The 19110-nt window shown below is 48.8% G+C and overlaps 2 protein-coding genes and 1 long non-coding RNA gene across 5 annotated transcripts; 1 reads left to right on the top strand and 2 right to left on the bottom strand.

Moving 5' to 3' along the window:
• The first annotated feature begins 224 nt into the window (after positions 1-224).
• On the top strand, positions 225-10520 carry LRRC14 (leucine rich repeat containing 14). Of its 3 annotated transcripts, none has more exons than XM_071421961.1 (4): positions 225-591; positions 2680-2980; positions 4959-5588; positions 9610-10520. In XM_071421961.1, the coding sequence occupies exons 2-4, from the start codon at positions 2688-2690 to the stop codon at positions 10175-10177; spliced, it is 1491 nt and encodes a 496-aa protein (XP_071278062.1). In that variant the 5' UTR covers positions 225-591; positions 2680-2687; the 3' UTR covers positions 10178-10520. The 3 variants fall into 3 exon arrangements, with proteins under 3 accessions (XP_071278062.1, XP_071278061.1, XP_071278063.1); XM_071421960.1 differs by lacking the exon at positions 225-591 and adding an exon at positions 1212-1813; XM_071421962.1 differs by lacking the exon at positions 225-591 and adding an exon at positions 1758-1776.
• On the bottom strand, positions 419-1200 carry LOC139587530 (uncharacterized). The gene is made up of 2 exons (XR_011678438.1): positions 1074-1200; positions 419-646 (listed from the first exon to the last, which is right to left on the bottom strand). It is a non-coding gene; the product is annotated as an uncharacterized lncRNA (long non-coding RNA).
• Positions 10521-16914: 6394 nt separating the features above from the next.
• Positions 16915-18692, bottom strand: CUNH8orf82 (chromosome unknown C8orf82 homolog). The gene is made up of 3 exons (XM_071421963.1): positions 18441-18692; positions 17907-17955; positions 16915-17428 (listed from the first exon to the last, which is right to left on the bottom strand). Exons 1-3 carry the CDS (start codon positions 18555-18557, stop codon positions 16953-16955), a joined length of 642 nt encoding a protein of 213 aa, XP_071278064.1. The 5' UTR covers positions 18558-18692; the 3' UTR covers positions 16915-16952.
• Between the last annotated feature and the right edge of the window lie 418 nt (positions 18693-19110).

Raw genomic sequence — 19110 nt, 5'->3', positions numbered from 1 at the left:
CACCCGCCCATTTCCCCTTGAACCAATGAGAATTAAATATAATATTGACAGACAGCTGTAAGACCCAATTAAAGAAAAAACGTCATCCCCTAGGGCGGGTTTTGCCCGCAGATTGCTTGTCACTAAGAGCATACACGAGAGTGGATCTTCCGGAAGGGCTGGGGGCCAGCGGAGGCTGCGAGTGGGTTCTGCGATATGGATCGGGAATCGGAATTGGGACCGGGACTGGGGGCGGAGTTCGGGATTAGGATCGGGATTGAGGGCGGGAATTGGGTTCGGGGATCGAGGGAGGCTCCGGGGGGACACCAGAGCCGCCTCAGAGCGAACTTCCCGCTTCCCACCAATGGGAAGGCAGGGATTAGTGATTGACAGCAAGATGAGCCAATGGGAAGGCGTATTGGAAGCTCCCGCCCTCCCGTCTTGAACGAATGAGACTTTATTAAAACATTGACCGACAAATGTAAAAGCCAATTAAAAGAAAGGAGTACACCTGTAAGGCGGGTTTTGCCCGCTGATTCGTTGTCGCTAAGCGCAGACACGGAAGTGGGGCTTTCGTACGAGCTGGGGGCAGGCGGGGGCTGGGGCCGTGTGGTGAGTGGGGGGCTCGATGTGGATCGGGAATCGGGATTGGGACCGGGACTGGGGTCTGGGATCGGGATTGGGACCGGGATTGGGGTTGGGGATTAGGAGTTGGAGTCGGGAATCGAGGGAGGCTCCGAGGGGACCCCGGAGCCACCTCAGAGCGAACCTCTCGCTCCCGCTAAGCGCCAGCCAATGGGAAGGCAGGGATTTGTGATTGACAGCGAAATGAGCCAATGATAGGACGGATGTAGAAGAGCCCGCCCGTCTCGCCTTACTCCAATGAGAATTTTAATAAGCATTGACGGGCAGCTGTAGAAACCAATTGAAATAAATGAATCCGCCCCTAAGGCGGGTTTTGCCCGCTGATTGGTGGTCGCAAAGAGCAGACACGGAAGTAAACCTTCCGTACGCGCTGGGGGCAGGCGTGGGCTGCCGGCGGGCAGTGATTGGGTGGCGCCATGTGGATCGGGAATCAGAACTGGAGCCGGGACTGGGGTTTGGGACCGGGATTTGGGGTCGGGATTTGGGTTCGGGGATCGAGGGTGGCTCCGGAGGGACCCCAGAGCCGCCCTCAGAGCGAGCCTCCCGCTCCCGCCAAGCGCCAGCCAATGGGAAGGCAGGGATTCGTGATTGACAATGGGAAGGCGAATGTAGAAGCGCCCGCCCATCTCGAGTTAAAATGATAATAAAATATTGATAGACAGCTATAAGAGCGAATTAAATTAGATGAACCCGCCCATAAAGCGGGAATAGTTCGCTGATTGGTTGTCACAACCAGCAGACACGGAAGTGAAGCTTCCGTACGAGCTGGGGGCCACCGGGGCTGCGGGTGGGCGGTGAGTGGGTGGCGCCATGTGGATCGGGAATCGGGATTGGGACCGGGATTGCGGTCGGGAATTGGGTTCGGAGATCGAGGGAAGCTCCGCGGGGATCCCAAAGCTGTCTCAGAGCGAACCTCCCTCTCCTGCTAAGCGTCAGCCAATGGGAAGCCAGGAATTCGTGATTGACAGCCACGTGAGCCAATAAAAAGGCGGATCTAGAAGCGCCCGCCTGTTTCGATTTAAACCAATGAGAATTTAATAAAACATTGACTGACAGTTGTAAGAGCCAATTAGACGGAAGATATCAGCCTCCAAGGCGGGTTTAGCTCGCTGATTGGTTACCACTGCGAGCAAACACGGAAGTGGAGCTTCCGTAAGGGCTGGGGGCAGGCGCGGCCTGCGGGCGGGCGGTGAGTGGGGGGCGCCATGTTGGGGGGTCGCTCCGGTTCCCCCGCTTTTGGGGATCCCTGAGGGGACTTTGGGATAATTTGGGGATCCCTGTGCGAATTTCCCGATCCCTGGAAGGGGAATTTGGGGACCTGTGGGAACGTCCAGATCCCCGGGAGGAATTTGAGGTCCTTGTGGGATTTTGGGGTATCCCGTGTGGGGTGGGGAAAGTCGGGACGCGTTGGGGGTCCCCTCACAACCGCCGCCATCTTGTCCCAGCTTTTCTTTGGGATCTCCTCACATTTGGGGTTTCTCTGGAATTTTCTGCTTCTCCATCACCCAAAGGGTCCCCAAATCCCCACAGGCCCCAAAAATCCCGGCTTTTCTTTGGGATATCCTCACATTTGGGGTTTCTCCACAATTCTTTGATCCCCAAATCCCCACAGCCCCCGCAGAGACGCGCTGGGTGTCCCCTCACAACCGCCACCATCTTGTCCCGGCTTTTCTTTGGGATCTCCTCCCATTTGGGGTTTCCCTAAAATTCTCTGCTTCTCCATCACCCAAAGGGTCCCCAAATCCCCACAGGCCCCCCAAAATCCAAGTTTTTCTTTGGGTTATCCTCGCATTTGGGGTTTCTCCACAATTCTTTGATCCCCAAATCCCCACAGCCCCCCCAGAGACGCGCTGGGTGTCCCCTCACAACCGCCGCCATCTTGTCCCGGCTTTTCTTTGGGATCTCCTCCCATTTGGGGTTTCTCTGGAATTTTCTGCTTCTCCATCACCCAAAGGGTCCCCAAATCCCCACAGGCCCCCCAAAATCCAAGTTTTTCTTTGGGTTACTTCGCATTTGAGGTTTCTCCGTAATTCTTTGATCCCCAAATCCCCACAGCCCCCCCGATGGATTCCCTCCTCTTCCTCTGCGCCCGCCGTGTCGTTGCCCAGCGCCCTCTTCCCGCCCTTCCCGCTGATCTCCATCCCGTCCTCTTCCAAGCGGCGTTCCTGGACGGGAGGCCCCTGGTGCTGCGGGATTTGGTGGCCGCTTGGCCGTTCCCGGTGCTCAACTTCCAGCGGCTGGTGGGGCGCCGGGAGCTGCTGCGGGACCATCCCTGCAAGCTCTGCGTCCAGGCCGTCATCCTGGCCGTGGTGGCGCAGCTGCGGCGGCAGCTGGAGGAGCCCGGCCACGACGCCAGGTGGGTCCCGGGCAGCGCGGGGACGGGGGCGCCTCCGAGCCTGCGGCGCCTCCATCGATCTGGGGGGTTCCTGCTGGGTTTTGATGGTTTCCTTCTTGGTTTTGATGGTTCCTTCCCATTTTGGTTTTTGATGGTTTCTTGCCACTTTAGATGGTTCCTTCCTGGACAGTCCCATCCCGTTTTTGATGGTTCCTTCCCATTTTTGATGGTTCTTTCCTTGACAGTCCCATCCTGTTTTTAATGGCTCCTTCCCATTTTTGATAGTTCCTTCCAGTTTTTGATGGTTCCTTGCTGGTTTTGATGGTTCCATCCCATTTTTGATGATTCCTTGCCACTTTAGATGGTTCCTTCCTGGACAGTCCCATCCCATTTTTGATGGTTCCTTCCCATTTTTGATGATTTCTTGCCATTTTTGATGGTTCCCTCCTGTTGTTGATGGTTTCCTCCTGTTTTTGATGGTTCCTTGCCGTATTTGATGGTTCTTTCCCATTTTTGATGGTTCCTTCTTGTTTTTGATGATTTCTTGCCATTTTTGATAGTTCCTTCCAGTTTTTGATGGTTCCTTGCTGGTTTTGATGGTTCCATCCTGTTTTTGATGGTTCCTTCCCATTTTTGATGGTTCCTTCCTGTTTTTGATGGTTCCTTCCAGTTTTTGATAGTTCCTTGCCATTTTTGATAGTTCCTTCCAGTTTTTGATGGTTTCTTGCCATTTTAGATGACTCCTACCTTGATGGTTCCTTCCCATTTTTGATGGTTCCTGCCCATTTTTGATGGTTCCTGCCCATTTTTGATGGTTCCTGCCCATTTTTGATGCTTTCTTGCCACTTTAGATGGTTCCTTAACAGTTCCATCCCGTTTTTGATGGCTTCTTTCTGTTTTGGTTGTTCCCTCCAGTTTTTCATGGTTTCCTTTTGTTTTGGATGGTTCTTTCTTGTTTTTGATGGTTCCTGCTTTTGATAATTCCTTCCCATTTTTGATGGTTTCTTCCCATTTTTGATGGTTCCTTCCCATTTTTCACAGTTTCCTCCCATTTTGGAGAGTTCCTCTGCGTTTTTGATGATTCAGTCCCATTTTTGATGCTTTCCTTCCCATTTTGGATAGGTTCTTCCTTTTTTTTGATTGTTTTGTGCCATTTTTGATGGTTTCCTCCCGTTTTTGATGGTTTCCTCCAGTTTTTCATGCTTTCTTTTTGGTTTTGATGGTTTCTGCCCATTTTTGATGGTTTCTTGCCACTTTAAATGGTTCTTTCCTTGACAGTCCCATCCTGTTTTTGATGGTTCCTTCCCATTTTTGATGGTTTCCTCCCATTTTTGATGGTTTCTTGCCACTTTAGATGGTTCCTTCCTTGATGGTTCCATCCTGTTTTTGATGGTTCCTTCTCATTTTTGATGGTTCCTTCCTGGTTTTGATGGTTTCCGCCAGTTTTTCATGGTTCCTTTTTGTTTTTGATGGTTCCTTCCTGTTTCTGATGGTTCCTTCCCATTTTTAATAGTTTCCTTTTATTTTTGATGGTTTCTGAGCATTTTTGATGGTTCTTTCCCATTTATGATGGTTCCTTCCCATTTTTAAAGGTTTCCTCCCGTTTTTGATGGTTTCTTGCCACTTTAGATGGTTCCTTCCTTGATGGTTCCATCCTGGTTTTGATGGTTTCCACCAGTTTTTCATGGTTTTTGTTTTTGATGGTTTGTTCTTGTTTCTGATGGTTCCTTCCCGTTTTTAATGGTTTCTGCACATTTTTGATGGTTTTTTTTTTGTTTTTGATGGTTCCTTCCTGTTTCTGATGGTTCCTTCCCGTTTTTAATGGTTTCCTTTTATTTTTGATGGTTTCTGAGCATTTTTGATGGTTCTTTCCCATTTTTGATGGTTTCCATTTTTCTTGGTTTCTTGTTTTTCCATTTCTTTTCCATTTTTAATGGTTTCTTTCCTCCCGTTTTTGACGTTCCCTCCCATTTTGATGCCTCCTTCCCAAATTTTCCAGCCTACGCGTTCTGGACATCACCGGCCTCCCCGACTCAGCACCCGGCCGCGCTCCGGACGGGATGAGCGTCTGGTCGGGCACGGTGGCTTTGGCCAAGGCTTGCGTGGAGGTGTCCAAGCACCAGCGGGAATTCCAGCGGCGCGGATCCAAGCGGCACAAAGGCCGCTCCGGAGCCGCCACGGCCGCGGCCGCTCCGCAGCCCCCGGGCGTGGACGTGCACGCCGACCTGTTCGTCAACGGAACGTCCTACGGGATCCTGCGCGACGCGCTCCAGACCGGAGCCGCCGGCCCGCTGCGCCTCAAGTGCCGCGAGCTCCAAGCCGAGGAGCTCTCGGCGTCCGGGATCGTGGCTTTGCTGGAATCCTTGGATCCGTCCTTCCTGCGCAGGGTGGATCTGAGATTCAACAACTTGGGCTTGACCGGGCTCTCGGTGATCCTGCCGCACCTCTCGCGCTTCCCGGAGCTGCGCAGCCTCAAGCTCCAGTACAGCAACGTGGACGTGCGGCGCCCCACGCCGGAATCGGCCATCGGGATCCGCTGCCTGGCCGGGCAGCTGGGAATGCTGCCCAGCCTCCGCGAGCTCAACCTGGGATCCTCCCGGCTCTCCGGGAACCTGCGCCAGATCCTCCGGTGAGCTCCCGGCGCAGCGGGGCCTGGCCGGGCCCTTCCCGCGCTCCCGGGGGATTCCCAAGGGTTGGGGGTCCTGGGGGTCTTTCCCAGCCTGAGTGATCCCGTGGTTCCAGGATTCCGTTATCCCCATGTTCCCATGATTCCGTTATCCCAATAGTTCATGACTCAGTGATTCCATGGTCCCTTAATTCCATGATCCCAAAATTCAGTGATTCCAGGATTCTCCAAGGCTGAACTTGATGATTTTGGAGGTCTTCTCCAGTCTTAGTGACTCCATGATTCCAGGATTTCATTATCCCAACATTCCCACAACCCCATCAGCCCAATATCTTACGACTCAATGATTCCATTATCCCATAATTCCAAGATCCCACAATTCCTTAATTCTAAGATGCCCAAAGGTTGGGTTTGATGGTCTTGGAGGTCTTCTCCAATCTTAATGATCCCACGATTCCAGAAATTCATCATCTCATTGTTCCCATGATTCCATTGTCTCCATAGCTCAATGGCTCAGTGATTCCATGATCCCATCATTCCAAGATCCCAGGATTCCCAAAGGCTGAACTTGGCGATCTTGGAAGTCTTCTCCAATCTTAGTGACCCCGTGATTCCAAGACGTTACTGTCCCAATATTCTGTTATCCTGAGATTTTATGACTCAACAATTCCATTATCCCATAATTCCACGATCCCACAATTCCAGGAGTCTCAGAGGTCAGGCTCGATGGTCCTGGGGGTCTTTTCCAGCCTGAGTGATCCCGTGGTTCCAGGATTTCATTATCCCCATGTTCCCATGATTCCCTTATCCCAATAGTTCCTGACTCAGTGATTCCATTGTCCCATCATTCCTAGATCCCAGAATTCCTTGGATCCAGGATTCCCAAAGGTTGGTCTCGATGGTCTTGGAGGTCTTCTCCAATCTTAATGATCTCTTGATTCCATGGTTTCATTATCCCAATGTTCCCACGTTCCCATGATTGTGTTATCCCGATAGTTCATGACTCAGTGATTCCATGATCCCATAAATTCCATGATCCCATAAATTCCATGATCCCAGGATTCCAGGAGTCTCAAAGGTTGGGCTCAATGGCCTTTCCCAACCTGAGTGTTCCCATGACTCCGGGATTTCATTATCCCAATGTTTCCATGATTCCCATGTCCTGTTGTCCCTAACAGTTCATGACTCAACGATTCCACCATCCCATAATTCCAAGATCCCATAATTCCTTAATTTCAAGATTCCCAAAGGTTGGGTTTGATGGTCTTGGAGGTCTTCTCCAATCTCAATGATCCCACGATTCCAGGAATTCATCATCTCATTGTTCCCATGATTCCATGGTCTCCATAGCTGTTGACTCAGTGATTCCGTCATCCCATAATGTCATGATCCCATAATTCCTTGGTCCACGATTCCCAAGGTTTGGGCTCGATGGTCTTGGAGATCTTTTCCAACTTGATGATCCCAGGTTCCCATGATCCCGTTATCCCAATAGTCCATGACTCCATGATCCCACAATTCCTTGATTCCAGGATTCCTAAAGGTTGGACTTGGTGATCCTGGAGCCTTTTCCAACGTCACTGACTCCATGGCTTCGTAATTCCACGATCCCAGAATTCCATAACTCCAGAATTCCATAACTCCGTGACCCCGTTGTTTCACTACCACAATTCCTTGGCTCCATGCTCCCATAATTCCATAACTCCAGAATTCCACGACTCCGTGATCCCGTTGTTTCACTACCACAATTCCTTGGCTCCATGCTCCCATAATTCCATAACTCCAGAATTCCACGACTCCGTGATCCCGTTGTTTCACTACCACAATTCCTTGGCTCCATGATCCCATAATCCCAGGATTCTCAGGGGTCAAACCTGATGTTCCTGGGCACCTTTCCCAACCTCAGTCATTCCACAATTCCACGATTCCTTGATCCCATAATTTGATGTTCCTCTAATATCAGACTTGATGTTCTTGGAGATCTTTCCCAACTGCAGCCATTCCATAATTCCACGATTTGATTCCACAATTCCAGGACTTCCAATCCTTGAACTTGATGGTCTTGGAGAGCTTGGCCAACCTCAGCCATTCCATAATTTCATGATTGGATTCCACAATTCCATAACTCCACGATCCCATGATCCTCAGATGTCAAACCTGATGGTGTTGGAGACCTTTCCCACCCTGAGTAATTCCATGATTCCATGATTTGACTCCACAATTCCATGATCCGATGATCCCATAATTCCATGAGTTTCAATCCTTGACCTTGATGGTCTTGGAGACCTTTCCCAACCTCAGCCATTCCATAACTCCATGATCCCATCGTTCCCATAATTCCAGGATTTTTAGAGGTCAAACTCAATGTTCTTGGAGATCTTTCTCAAGTTCAGCCATTCCACAATTCCATTGCTCCATGATCCCATAATTCCATGATTCTCAAACCTTGACCTTGATGGTCTTGGAGTCCTTTCCTGACCTGAGTAATTCCATGATTCCATGACCCCGTAACTCCAAACTCCCAGGATTTTCAGAAGTCAAACTTGATGTTCTTGCAGCTCTGTCCCAACCTCAGCCATTCCATAATTTCATGATTGGATTCCACAATTCCATAACTCCATGATCCCACAATCCTCAGATGTCAACCCTGAAGGTGTTGAAGACCTTTCCCAACCTGAGTAATTCCATAATTCCATGATCCAATTGTTCCCAAATCCCAGGATTTTCAGAGGTCAAACTCGACGTTCTTGGAGACCTTTCCCAAGCACGGTCATTCCATAATTCCATTATTTGATTCCACAATTCCATGACCCCATGATCCCTTAATTCCATGATTCTCAAACCTGCACCCTGATGTTCTTGGAGACCTTTCCCAACCTCAGCCATTCCATAACCCCATGATCCCATCATTCCAAGATCCCAGGATTTTAGAGGTCAAACTCAATGGTCTTGGAGATCTTTCCACAACTTCAGCCATTCCACAGTTCCATTGCTCCCTGATCCCATAATTCCATGATTTTGAAACCTTGACCTTGATGGTCTTGGAGATCTTTCCCAACCAGAGTAATTCCATGATTCCATGATCCAATCGTTCCCAAATCCCAGGATTTTCAGAGGTCAAACTCGATGTTCTTGGAGCTCTGTCCCAACCTCAGCCATTCCATAACTCCGTGATCCCGTAACTCCAAGATCCCAGGATTTCAGAGGTCGAACTTGATGTTCTTGGAGCTCTTTCCCAACTTCAGCCATTCCACAATTCCATGGCTCTGTGATCCCATAATTCCATGATTCTCAGACCTTGAACTTGATGGTCTTGGAGACTTTTGGTGATTTGAGTAATTCCATGATTCCATGACCCCATAACTCCAAAATCCCAGGATTTTTAGAGGTTGAACTCGATGTTCCTGGAGACCTTTCCCAACCTCAGCCATTCCATAACTCCATGATCCCATCGTTCCCATAATTCCAGGATTTTTAGAGGTCAAACTCAATGTTCTTGGAGATCTTTCCACAACTTCAGCCATTCCACAGTTCCATTGCTCCCTGATCCCATAATTCCATGATTCTCAAACCTTGAACTTGATGGTCTTGGAGTCCTTTCCTGACCTGAGTAATTCCATGATTCCATGACCCCATAACTCCAAAATCCCAGGATTTCCAGAGGTCAAACTCGATGTTCTTGCAGCTCTGTCCCAACCTGAGCCGTTCTGTAAGTCCATGATCCCATCATTCCAAAATCCCAGGATTTTTAGAGGTCAAACTCGATGTTCCTGGAGACCTTTCCCAACCTCAGCCATTCCATAACTCCATGATCCCATCATTCCAAGATCCCAGGGTTTTCAGAGGTCAAACTCGATGTTCTGGCAGCTCTGTCCCAGCCTCAGCCATTCCATAACTCCGTGACCCCGTAACTCCAAAATCCCAGGATTTTTAGAGGTCGAACTCAACGTTCTTGGAGACCTTTCCCCACATTTCCCCCCTGAATCCCAACAAATCCTCACCTGTCCCTCTTCCCTCCCTCCAGCGACCTCCAGGCTCCGTTGGAAAGCCTGGAATTGGCCTTCTGCTCCCTCGTTCCCGCCGACCTCGCCTTCCTCTCCCAAAGCTTCCACGCCCCGGCCCTCAAGAGGTTGGACCTGAGCGGCCACGACTTCTCCCAAGGCCTCCTGGAGCCTCTGCGGCTGCTCCTGGAGGAAACCTCGGCCTCGCTGCTGCACCTGGATCTCATGGAATGCCGCATGGCCGACTCCCACCTGGACGCGCTGCTGCCCACGCTGCGCCGCTGCTCCCGCCTGCGCTTCCTGGGACTCTACGGCAACTCCCTGTCCACGGCCGCGCTCAAGGATCTGCTCCAGAAAACCCTGGAGCTGCCCGACCTCCACCTGGTCGTGTATCCCTTCCCCGTGGATTGCTACAAGCCGGAGCCGCCGGAGCCGGAATCCGATTGGAATTTCGAGGAGCCGGTGGACGAGGAGCTTCTGGCGGCGGCCGACGCCGAGTTTTGCCGGATGCTGGCGAATTCCGGGAGGGCCGACCTGGTCTGGACTTCCAACCCCTACGGCCACGGAGCCCTGGACTTCTTCTCCTTGTGATGTGGGACAAGCTCGGAGCCTCCGTGCTGGAAAAGCGGCTCCGCCCAAATTCCAAATCCTTCATCCCAAAATCCGCGCGTTTCCCGCCTCATCCCCGTGGGTTTTTTCCTTTATTTCGGTGCTTTTCCAGCTGGTTTTTGTATTTTTCCAGCTCATCCTGATGTTTTGTGGTTTGTTTTAGGATTTTTCCATCCAGTTTTGATGTTTTTCCCACCCCAATCCCAAAGTTTTTCCTGGAACGTTTGTTGCCGCGTCCGGAGGGGAAAAGGCCTTGAATTCCCATTTATTCCTATGGGACATTATTTAAGTATGAAATAAATGTTCACTAATTATTTATCAGTAATTAGTTATTAATTAATTAGCTGCCACCACCCAAATCCCCCAAGCCTTCATCCCAAATCCCCAAACTCTTCATCCCAAATTCCCAAATCCCCAAATCCTTCATCCCAAATCCCCAAATCTTTCATCCCAAACCCTTCACCCCAAATTCCCAATCCTGAAATCCCCCATTCCAAATCCCCATCCCAAATCCCCAAATCCATCATCCCAAATCCCCAAATCCTTGATCCAAACTTACCAAATCCTTCATCCCAAATCCTCAAACCCTTCTTTCCAAATTCCCCATCCCAAAGTTCCCAAATCCTTCATCTCAAATCCTTCATCCCAAATTCCCAAATCCCCAAAACTTTCATCCCAAATCCTTCATCCCAAATCCTCAAATCCTTTATCACAAATTCACCATCCCAAAAATCCCCAAATCCTTCACCCCAAATCCTTCACCTCAAATTCCAAATTTCCAAATGCCCAAACCCTTCATCCAAAATCCCCAAATCCTCCCAAATCCTTGGTCCAAAGATCCCAAGTCCTTCATCCCAAATCCCCAAATCCTTGGTCCAAAATTCCTGAATCCTTCATCCCAAATACCCCATTCCAAACCCTTCATCCTAAATTCCCAAATCCCCAAATCCTTCATCCCAAATTCTTCCTCCCAAATTCCCAAATCCTTTATCCCAAATCCTTAATCTGAAAACTCCCAAACCCTTCATCCCAAGTCCCCAAATCCCAAATCCTTCATCCCAAACCCCAAATCCTTCATCCCAAAACCTTCATCCCAAACCCCAAAACTTTCATCCCAAATCCCCAAATCCTTCATCGCAGATCCTTCATCCCAAATCCTTCATTCCAAATCCTTAATCCCAAACCCTAAATCCTTCATCCCAAATCCCCAAATCCTTCATCTGAAATTCCAAATTCCCAAGCCCCAATTCCTCCATCCCAAATCATCAAATCCTCGATCCCAAATCCCCAAATCCGTCATCCCAAAGTTCCCAAATCCTTCATCCCAAATCTTTCATCCCAAATCCTTCATCCCAAATCCTCAAACCCTTCTTTCCAAATTCCCCATCCCAAAGTTCCCAAATCCTTCAACCCAAATTCCCAAATCCCCAAATCCTTCATCCCAAATCCTCAAATCCTTTATCACAAATTCACCATCCCAAATCCCCAAGTCCTTCAACCCAAATCCCCAAACCTGCCATCCCAAAAATCCCCAAATCCTTCACCCCAAATCCCCAAATCCTTCGTCTCAAATTCCAAATTTCCAAATGCCCAAACCCTTCATCCAAAATCCCAAAATCGTCCCGAATCCTTGGTCCAAAGATCCCAAGTCCTTCATCCCAAATCCCCAAATCCTTGGTCCAAAATTCCTGAATCCTTCATCCCAAATACCCCATTCCAAACCCTTCATCCTAAATTCCCAAATCCCCAAATCCTTCATCCCAAATCTCCCAAATCCTACATCCCAAATCCTCAAATCCTTCATCCCAAAGTTCCCAAATTCTTCATCCCAAATCCTTCATCCCAAATCCCCAAATCCTTGATCCAAACTCCCCAAATCCTTGATCCAAAATCCCCAAATCTTTCATCCAAAATCTCCCAAATCCCTCACCCCAAAATCCAAAATCCCTCACCCCAAAATCCAAAATCCTTCATCCCAAATCCCCAAATTCTTCACCTCAGATCCTTCATCCCAAATCCCCAAATCCTTTGTCTCAAATTCCAAATTCCGGAGCCCCAATTCCACCATCCCAAATCATCAAATCCTCCATCCCAAATCCACAAATCCTTCATTCCAAATCCTTCATTCCAAATCCCCAAACCCTTCATCCCAAATTCCAAATTCCCAAGCCCCAATTCCTCCATCCCAGATCCCCAAATCCCCAAATCCTTCATCCCAAATCCCAAATCCTTCATCCCAAACCCCAAATCCTTTATCCCCAAATCCTTCATCCCAAATTCCCCAAATCCTTCATCCCAAATCCCAAATCCCCAAATCCTTCATCCTGAATTCCAAATTCCCAAGCCGCAATTCCTTCATCCCAAATCATCAAATCCTCCATTCCAGATCCCCAAACCCCAAATCCTTCATCCCAAATCCCAAATCCCAAATCCCCAAATCCATCATCTCAAATTCCAAATTCCCAAGCCCCAATCCCTTCATCCCAAATCATCAAATCCTCCATCCCAAATCCCCAAATGCCCCAAACCCTTCACCCCAAATCCCCAAATCCTTCATCCCAAATCCTTCATCCCAAATCTTTCATCCCAAATCCCTCATCCGAAATCCCCAAATTCTTCATCTCAAATTCCAAATTCCTCAGCCCCAATTCCTCCATCCCAGATCCCCAAATCCACAAATCCTTCATCCCAAATTCTTCATCCCAAGCCCCAAACCCTTCATCCCAAATCCCCAAATCCTTGATCCAAACTCCCCAAATCCTTGGTCCAAAGTTCCCAAATCGTTCATCCCAAATCCCCCGAATCCTTCACCCCAAAATCCCAAATCCTTCATCCCAAAGTTCCCAAATCCTTCATCCCAAATCCCCAAATCCTTCATCCCAAATCCTTCATCCCAAATCCTTCATCCCAAATCCCCAAATCCTTCATCTCAAATCTCCCATCCTAAATTCCCAAATCCCCCATCCCAAATCCCCAAACCCTTCATTCCAAATCCCCAAATCCCAAATCCTCGATCCAAAGTTCCCAAACTCCTCCTCCCAAATTCCCAAATCCTTAATCTGAAAACCCCAAACCCTTGGTCCCAAGTCCCCAGATCCCAAATCCTTCATCCCAAATCCCTCATCCCAAATTCCCAAATCCTTTATCCCAAATCCTTAATCTGAAATCCCCCAAATCCTTCATCCCAAGTCCTCAGATCCCAAATCCTTCATCCCAAATCTCCCAAATCCTTCATCTCAAATTCCAAATTCCCAAGCCCCAATCCCTCCATCCCAAATCATGAAATCCTCCATCCCAAATCCCCAAATGCCCCAAACCCTTCATCCCAAACCCCAAATCCTTCATCCCAAACCCCAAATCCTTCATCCCAAAATCAAAATTCCCAAGCCGAAATCCTTCATCCCAAATCCCCAAATCCTTCATCTCAAATTCCAAATTCCTCAGCCCCAATTCCTCCATTCCAGATCCCCAAATGCCCCAAATCCCTCATCCCAAATCCTTCATCCCAAATCCCAAATCCCCAAATCCTTCATCTCAAATTCCAAATTCCCAAGTCCCAATCCCTTCATCCCAAATCATCAAATCCTCAATCCCAAATCCCCAAATGCCCCAAATCCTTCATCCCAAACCCCAAATCCCAAATCCCCAAATCCTCCATCCCAAATCCCCAAATCCCCAAATCCCCAAATCCTTCACCCCAAATCCCCAAATCCTTAATCTCAAATCTCCCATCCCAAATCCCCAAATCCCTCATCCCAAATCCCCAAATCCTCGATCCAAAGTTCCCAAACTCTTCCTCCCAAATCCCCAAATCCCTCATCCCAAATCCCCAAATCCTTCGTCTCAAATTCCAAATTCCCAGGCCCCAATTCCTCCATCCCAAATCATCAAATCCTCGATCCCAAATCCCCAAATCCCCAAATCCTTCATCCCAAATCCCAAATCCTTCACCCCAAATCCTTCATCCCAAACCCCAAACTCTTCGTTCCAAACCCCAAATCCTTCATCCCAAATCCCCAAATCCTTCATCCCAAATCCCCAAATCCTTCATCCCAAATTCCAAATTCCCAAGCCCCAATTCCTCCATCCCAGATCCCCAAATCTCCAAATCCTTCATTCCCAAATCCCCAAATCCTTCATCCCAAACCCCAAATCCTTCATCCCAAACCCCCAAATCCTTGATCCCAAATCCTTGATCCGAAATCCCCAAATCCCTCATCCCAAATCCCCAAATCCCCATCCCAAACCCAAATCCTTCATCCCAAATCCCTCATCCCAAATTCCCAAATCCTTTATCCCAAATCCTTAATCTGAAAACCCCAAACTCTTCGTCCCAAACCCCAAATCCCAAATCCTTCATCCCAAATCCCCAAATCCCCAAATCTCCAAATCCTTCATTCCCAAATCCCCAAATCCTTCATCCCAAATCCCCAAATCCTTGATCCCAAATCCTTGATCCCAAATCCCAAATCCTTCATCCCAAATCCCAAATCCCAAATCCTTCGTCCCAAATCCCAAATCCCAAATCTCCAAATCCTCGATCCAAAGTTCCCAAACTCCTCCTCCCAAATTCCCAAATCCTTTATCCCAAATCCTTGATCCCAAATCCCCATCCCAAACCCAACCCCTTCATCCCAAACCCCAACTGCAGGATTTAAAGTAGGATTGAGTTTTTTGGGATTTTCTGGGAATTTTCCAGCCTCCAGCAAAGGAGCAGAACTGGGACAGGGAAACCCTTCCCGAAATTCCTTCCCTCCATCCCAACCCCATCCTCCACGATGGTTCCCTCGCAGTTTTGGTCGTTTTTTAGGGGTTTTTGGTGATTTTTTGGGGTTTTTTGGGGGCTTCCTTGGTGGTTTTTGGGGTTTTTTTTGGGGGTTTTTTTTTGGTGTTTTTGGGGGTTTTTTTGGTGATTTTTGGGGTATTTTGAGGCTTTCTTGGTGGGTTTTTTGGGCTTTCTTGGTGCTTTTTTGGGGTTTTTTTGGTCTTTTTTTGGGGTTATTTTTGGTGTTTTTTGGATCTTTGTGTTTTTTTTGAGGTTTTTTTGCTGATTTTTTGGGGGTTTTGGGGGCTTTCTTGGTAGGTTTTTTGGGGTTTTTTGGGTATTTTTTGGTGTTTTTTTGAGGGTTTTTTGGGGCTTTGTCAGTCATCTTTTGGGGTTTTTTTTTTTTTTGGTGTTTTTGGGGTTTTTTGGTGATTTTCTGGGGTTTTTTTGGGCTTTCTTGGTGCTTTTTTGGGGGTTTTTTGGTGATTTTGGGGTGTTTTTGGGGGGCTTTCTAAGTGTTTTTTTGGGGCTTTCTTGGTGGTTTTTTGGGGTTTTTTGGTGATTTTTTTGGGGGTTTTGGGGGCTTTCTTGATAGGTTTCGGGGGGGGGTTTTTGGTGATTTTTTGGGGGTTTTGGGGGCTTTCTTGGTAGGTTTTTTGGGGTTTTTTTGGGTATTTTTTGGTGTTTTTTGGGGGCTTTTGGGGGGCTTTCTCGGTGGTTTTTTGGGAGTTTTTTTGGAGTTTTTTTGGGAATTTCTCGGTGGTTTTTTGGGTTTTTTTTGGTGATTTTTTGGGGTATTTTGGGGCTTTCTTGGTGGTTTTTTGAGGTTTTTTTGGTGCTTTTTTGGGGGTTTTGGGGGCTTTCTTGATAGGTTTCGGGGGGGTTTTTTTGGTGTTTTTGGGGGTTTCTTGGGGCTTTCTTGGTGGTTTTTTGGGGTTTTCTTGGTGTTTTTTTGGGAGTTTTTTTGCTGATTTTTTTGCTGATTTTTGGGGTTTTTTTGGTGTTTTTGGGGGGGTTTTGGGGGCTTTCTTGGTGCTTTTTTGGGGATTTTTTGTTTTTTTTAGGGCTTTTTTGGGGTTTTTTTGGAGCGTTCTTGGTGCTTTTTTGGGGTTTTTTTGGTGATTTTGGGGGTTTTTTGGGGGGCTTTCTTAGTGGTTTTTTGGGGGTGTTTTGGTGGTTTTTTGGGGTTTTTGGGGCTTTCTTGGTGCTTTTTTGGGGTTTTTTTGGTGATTCTTTGGGGTTTTTTGGGGTTTTCTTGGTGGTTTTTTGGGTGTTTTTTTTGGTATTTTGGGGGGTTTTTTGGGGACTTTCTTGGTGGTTTTTTGGGGCTGTCTTCGTGATTTTGGGGGTGTTTTTGGTCGTTTTTTTGGGGGCTTTCTTGGTGGTTTTTTGGGTTGTTTTTTGGTGTTTTTTTCAGGGGTTTTTTTGGTGATTTTTTGGGGTTTTTTTTGGGCTTTCTTGGTGCTTTTTTGGGGGATTTTTTTGTGTTTTTCGGGGTTTTTTTGGGTTTTTTTTTGTGATTTTTCGGGGATTTTCTTGGTGGTTTTTTGCGGGTTTTTTTGGGCGTTCTTGGTGCTTTTTTGGGGGTTTTTTGGTGATTTTGGGGGTTTTTTGGGGGGCTTTCTAAGTGGTTTTTTGGGGGTGTTTTGGTGGTTTTTTGGGGTTTTTGGGGCTTTCTTGGTGCTTTTTTGGGGCTTTTTTGGTGATTCTTTGGGGTTTTTTGGGGTTTTCTTGGTGGTTTTTTGGGTGTTTTTTTGGTGTTTTGGGGGGTTTTTTGGGGACTTTCTTGGTGTTTTTTTGGGGCTGTCTTCGTGATTTTGGGGGTGTTTTTGGTCGTTTTTTTGGAGGCTTTCTTGGTGGTTTTTTGGGAGTTTTTTGGGTGATTTTTGGGGTATTTTGGGCCTTTCTTGATGGTTCTTTCAATGGCAACCAACATCCTCCATGCCGCCCCCAGTGCATTCCAGGCACGCCTTTATTCCCGTTCCGGGCCCTTCACGGCGCCGCCATCGCCGCTCCCGCCTCCTCTGCCGCTCTTTCCTCCCGCAGGATTCCCAAAATCTCCCCGCGGAGCCGATGCTCCTTCCCTTGCCAAACAAAATGCGTCGGGGGCTGCTGGGGCCCGGCGCGGCAGCGAAACCCCGGGCTCAGCTCCTGCGCCAGGGCCCAGCGCACCAACCCGACGGCGCCGGCGCTGCGCGGCGCGGGGTGGTAGAGGCGCCCGTTCCGCGGGCACACCGCCAGCATCCCCGGCTGGAACGGCACCGTCAGCTCGGGCCCGGCGCCGCCGTAGGAGAGCAGGGAACTCCCGCCGGGCCCGGGCAGGATCTGGGTGAAAACCACGGGGACGTCGGCGCAGCGCAGGAAATTGCGCTCGCGGCCGCAGCGCGACACGAAGGGGAAACGCTCCTGGTAACGGCCGCAGCGGTTCCGCTCCAGGTGCCGGAAAAAGAAGGAAAGGAATCCAACGTCTGGGAGAGAGAGGGGGGGAATTTGGGGGAAATCAGAGCTGGGAGTTTTGGGGTGGGTTAATGGGGTTTTTTTGGGTGAGGATCGGTTGTTTTGGCGGATTTTTGAGGTTTTTTAAACGGCTCTTGGCTGGGGTTTTTTGGGTTTTCATGGAGAATTTTTGTTGGCGTTTTTGGGGTTTTTTTGGGGTGTTTTCTGTGGGTTTTGGGGGTGTTTCTGGTCATTCTTGTGATGGGTTTTGGGGTTTTTTTGGTGTTATTTGACGTTTTTCAGGTAGTTTTTTATAGTGGTTTAGTAGGGTTTTTTGGAGGATTTTTTGTGGGTTTTGGCAGTTTTTTGGGTGTTTTGGACGGTTTTTTTCCTTTTTTGAAGGATTAAATCCTAATGTAGGCTCAAATCCCAATTAATAACCAAATCCTAATTAACATTCAGCTCCAAATTAACAAGGGGAATAATTAATCAGGTTAATTAGGGCGGTACCTTTGAAGCAGGTGATGAAGTTCTTGACTTTGGTGTCATCCAGGAAAAGCTGCAGAAAAAGCAGGAAAAACGCCTCAAAAAGGTGGAGTTTTCCCCAAAAAAACTCGGGATTTTTCTCTGGAATGGATTTGGGGTCTGTCCTGGATCCTTTTGGGATCTTTTTAGGGGGATCCAGCTGGGATTTGCCCTGGGATTTTTGGGATTTTTTTTTGGATCTGCTCCGAGTCCATGGAAAGGTTTTTTTTGGGATTCCTTTGGAATCTGAGTGAGATATGGCTGGGATCTGGCCAGGATCCAGTTGGGATTTGTTTGGGATTTATCTGGGTTTAATTCGAGTTTAATCGAGGTTTAATCTGGGTTTAATCTGAAATTATTTTGGGATCTGATCAGGATCCTCCCGGGATTTCTGTGGGATCCACCCTGGGATTTTTGCGGGATCTGCCCAGAATCCAGGCGGGATCCATTGCCCAGAACCCCCTCCCGACCCCCCATCCCTTATCGATCCCTTATCCATCCCTTATCAGTTCCCCTCACCTGTCCTTGGTGATCTACGTAATAAAAATACTCGCGGATTCCAGGCTCCGGCCGCTGTCCCTGCTGGTACGGGAGCCCCGGGCGCGAGCAGAGCCGCAGCACCGCCCCCACCCTCATCGCGACAGCGAGCGCCGACCCCCGACAGGGCCGGGCCACCTCCCTATCGCGACAGGCGACAGCGACGGCCGCGCAACCGGCGCCACCCGGAAGTGGCCGTCTGGGGGGACCGCAATGTGTGAGCACCGCGGGTGGTGCGGCAGTGAAAAGGTTCCGGGGGGAAAGCGGAAATCGAAGGAGAAGGGCCGGGGGGCCGGGGGTCCCGCGGTTATAGGGGAGCCTATAGATCACCAGATCCTATAGAATCCCTCTAGAGACCCCTCAGAGCTTCTCTATAGGGGCTCAGAGCCATAAAAAGCCTCAGCGACCCCATAAAAAACCCTCCATAGGCCCCTTTAGGGCTGCGCGCCCTCATAGATGCGCCCCCCCCCCGGCGGCGGCTTCCCCCCATTTTGCCCTCAGGGCCCTCAGGATCCCAGAGGCGCCGGGAAAAGCTCCCGGCTGAGGGAAAAAGTTGGAAAATGAAGCGGAAAAGCTCCGGGCTGAGGGAAAAAGTTGGAAAAATGAGGCGGAAAAATCTCGGGCTGAGGTAAAAAGCAGCGGGATGAGGTAG

This window comes from Agelaius tricolor, unplaced genomic scaffold (assembly GCF_023055355.1).
Source record: "Agelaius tricolor isolate 1412-34295 unplaced genomic scaffold, bAgeTri1.0.p SCAF_2, whole genome shotgun sequence".
NCBI lineage: Eukaryota > Metazoa > Chordata > Aves > Passeriformes > Icteridae > Agelaius > Agelaius tricolor.
The sequence above is the reverse complement of the archived record's forward strand: the minus strand, read 5'-3'. Positions and strand labels throughout refer to the sequence as shown.

Coding starts and splice junctions, on each gene's coding strand:
- LRRC14 (XM_071421961.1), top strand. CDS start 2,688: ATGGATTCCCTCCTCTTCCTCTGCGCCCGCCGTGTCGTTGCCCAGCGC. Junction 2,981..4,958: donor GAGCCCGGCCACGACGCCAG/GTGGGTCCCGGG, acceptor CAAATTTTCCAG/CCTACGCGTTCTGGACATCA. Junction 5,589..9,609: donor AACCTGCGCCAGATCCTCCG/GTGAGCTCCCGG, acceptor CCCTCCCTCCAG/CGACCTCCAGGCTCCGTTGG.
- CUNH8orf82 (XM_071421963.1), bottom strand. CDS start 18,557: ATGAGGGTGGGGGCGGTGCTGCGGCTCTGCTCGCGCCCGGGGCTCCCG. Junction 17,956..18,440: donor ACGTAGATCACCAAGGACAG/GTGAGGGGAACT, acceptor CTTTTTCTGCAG/CTTTTCCTGGATGACACCAA. Junction 17,429..17,906: donor CTTCATCACCTGCTTCAAAG/GTACCGCCCTAA, acceptor TCTCTCTCCCAG/ACGTTGGATTCCTTTCCTTC.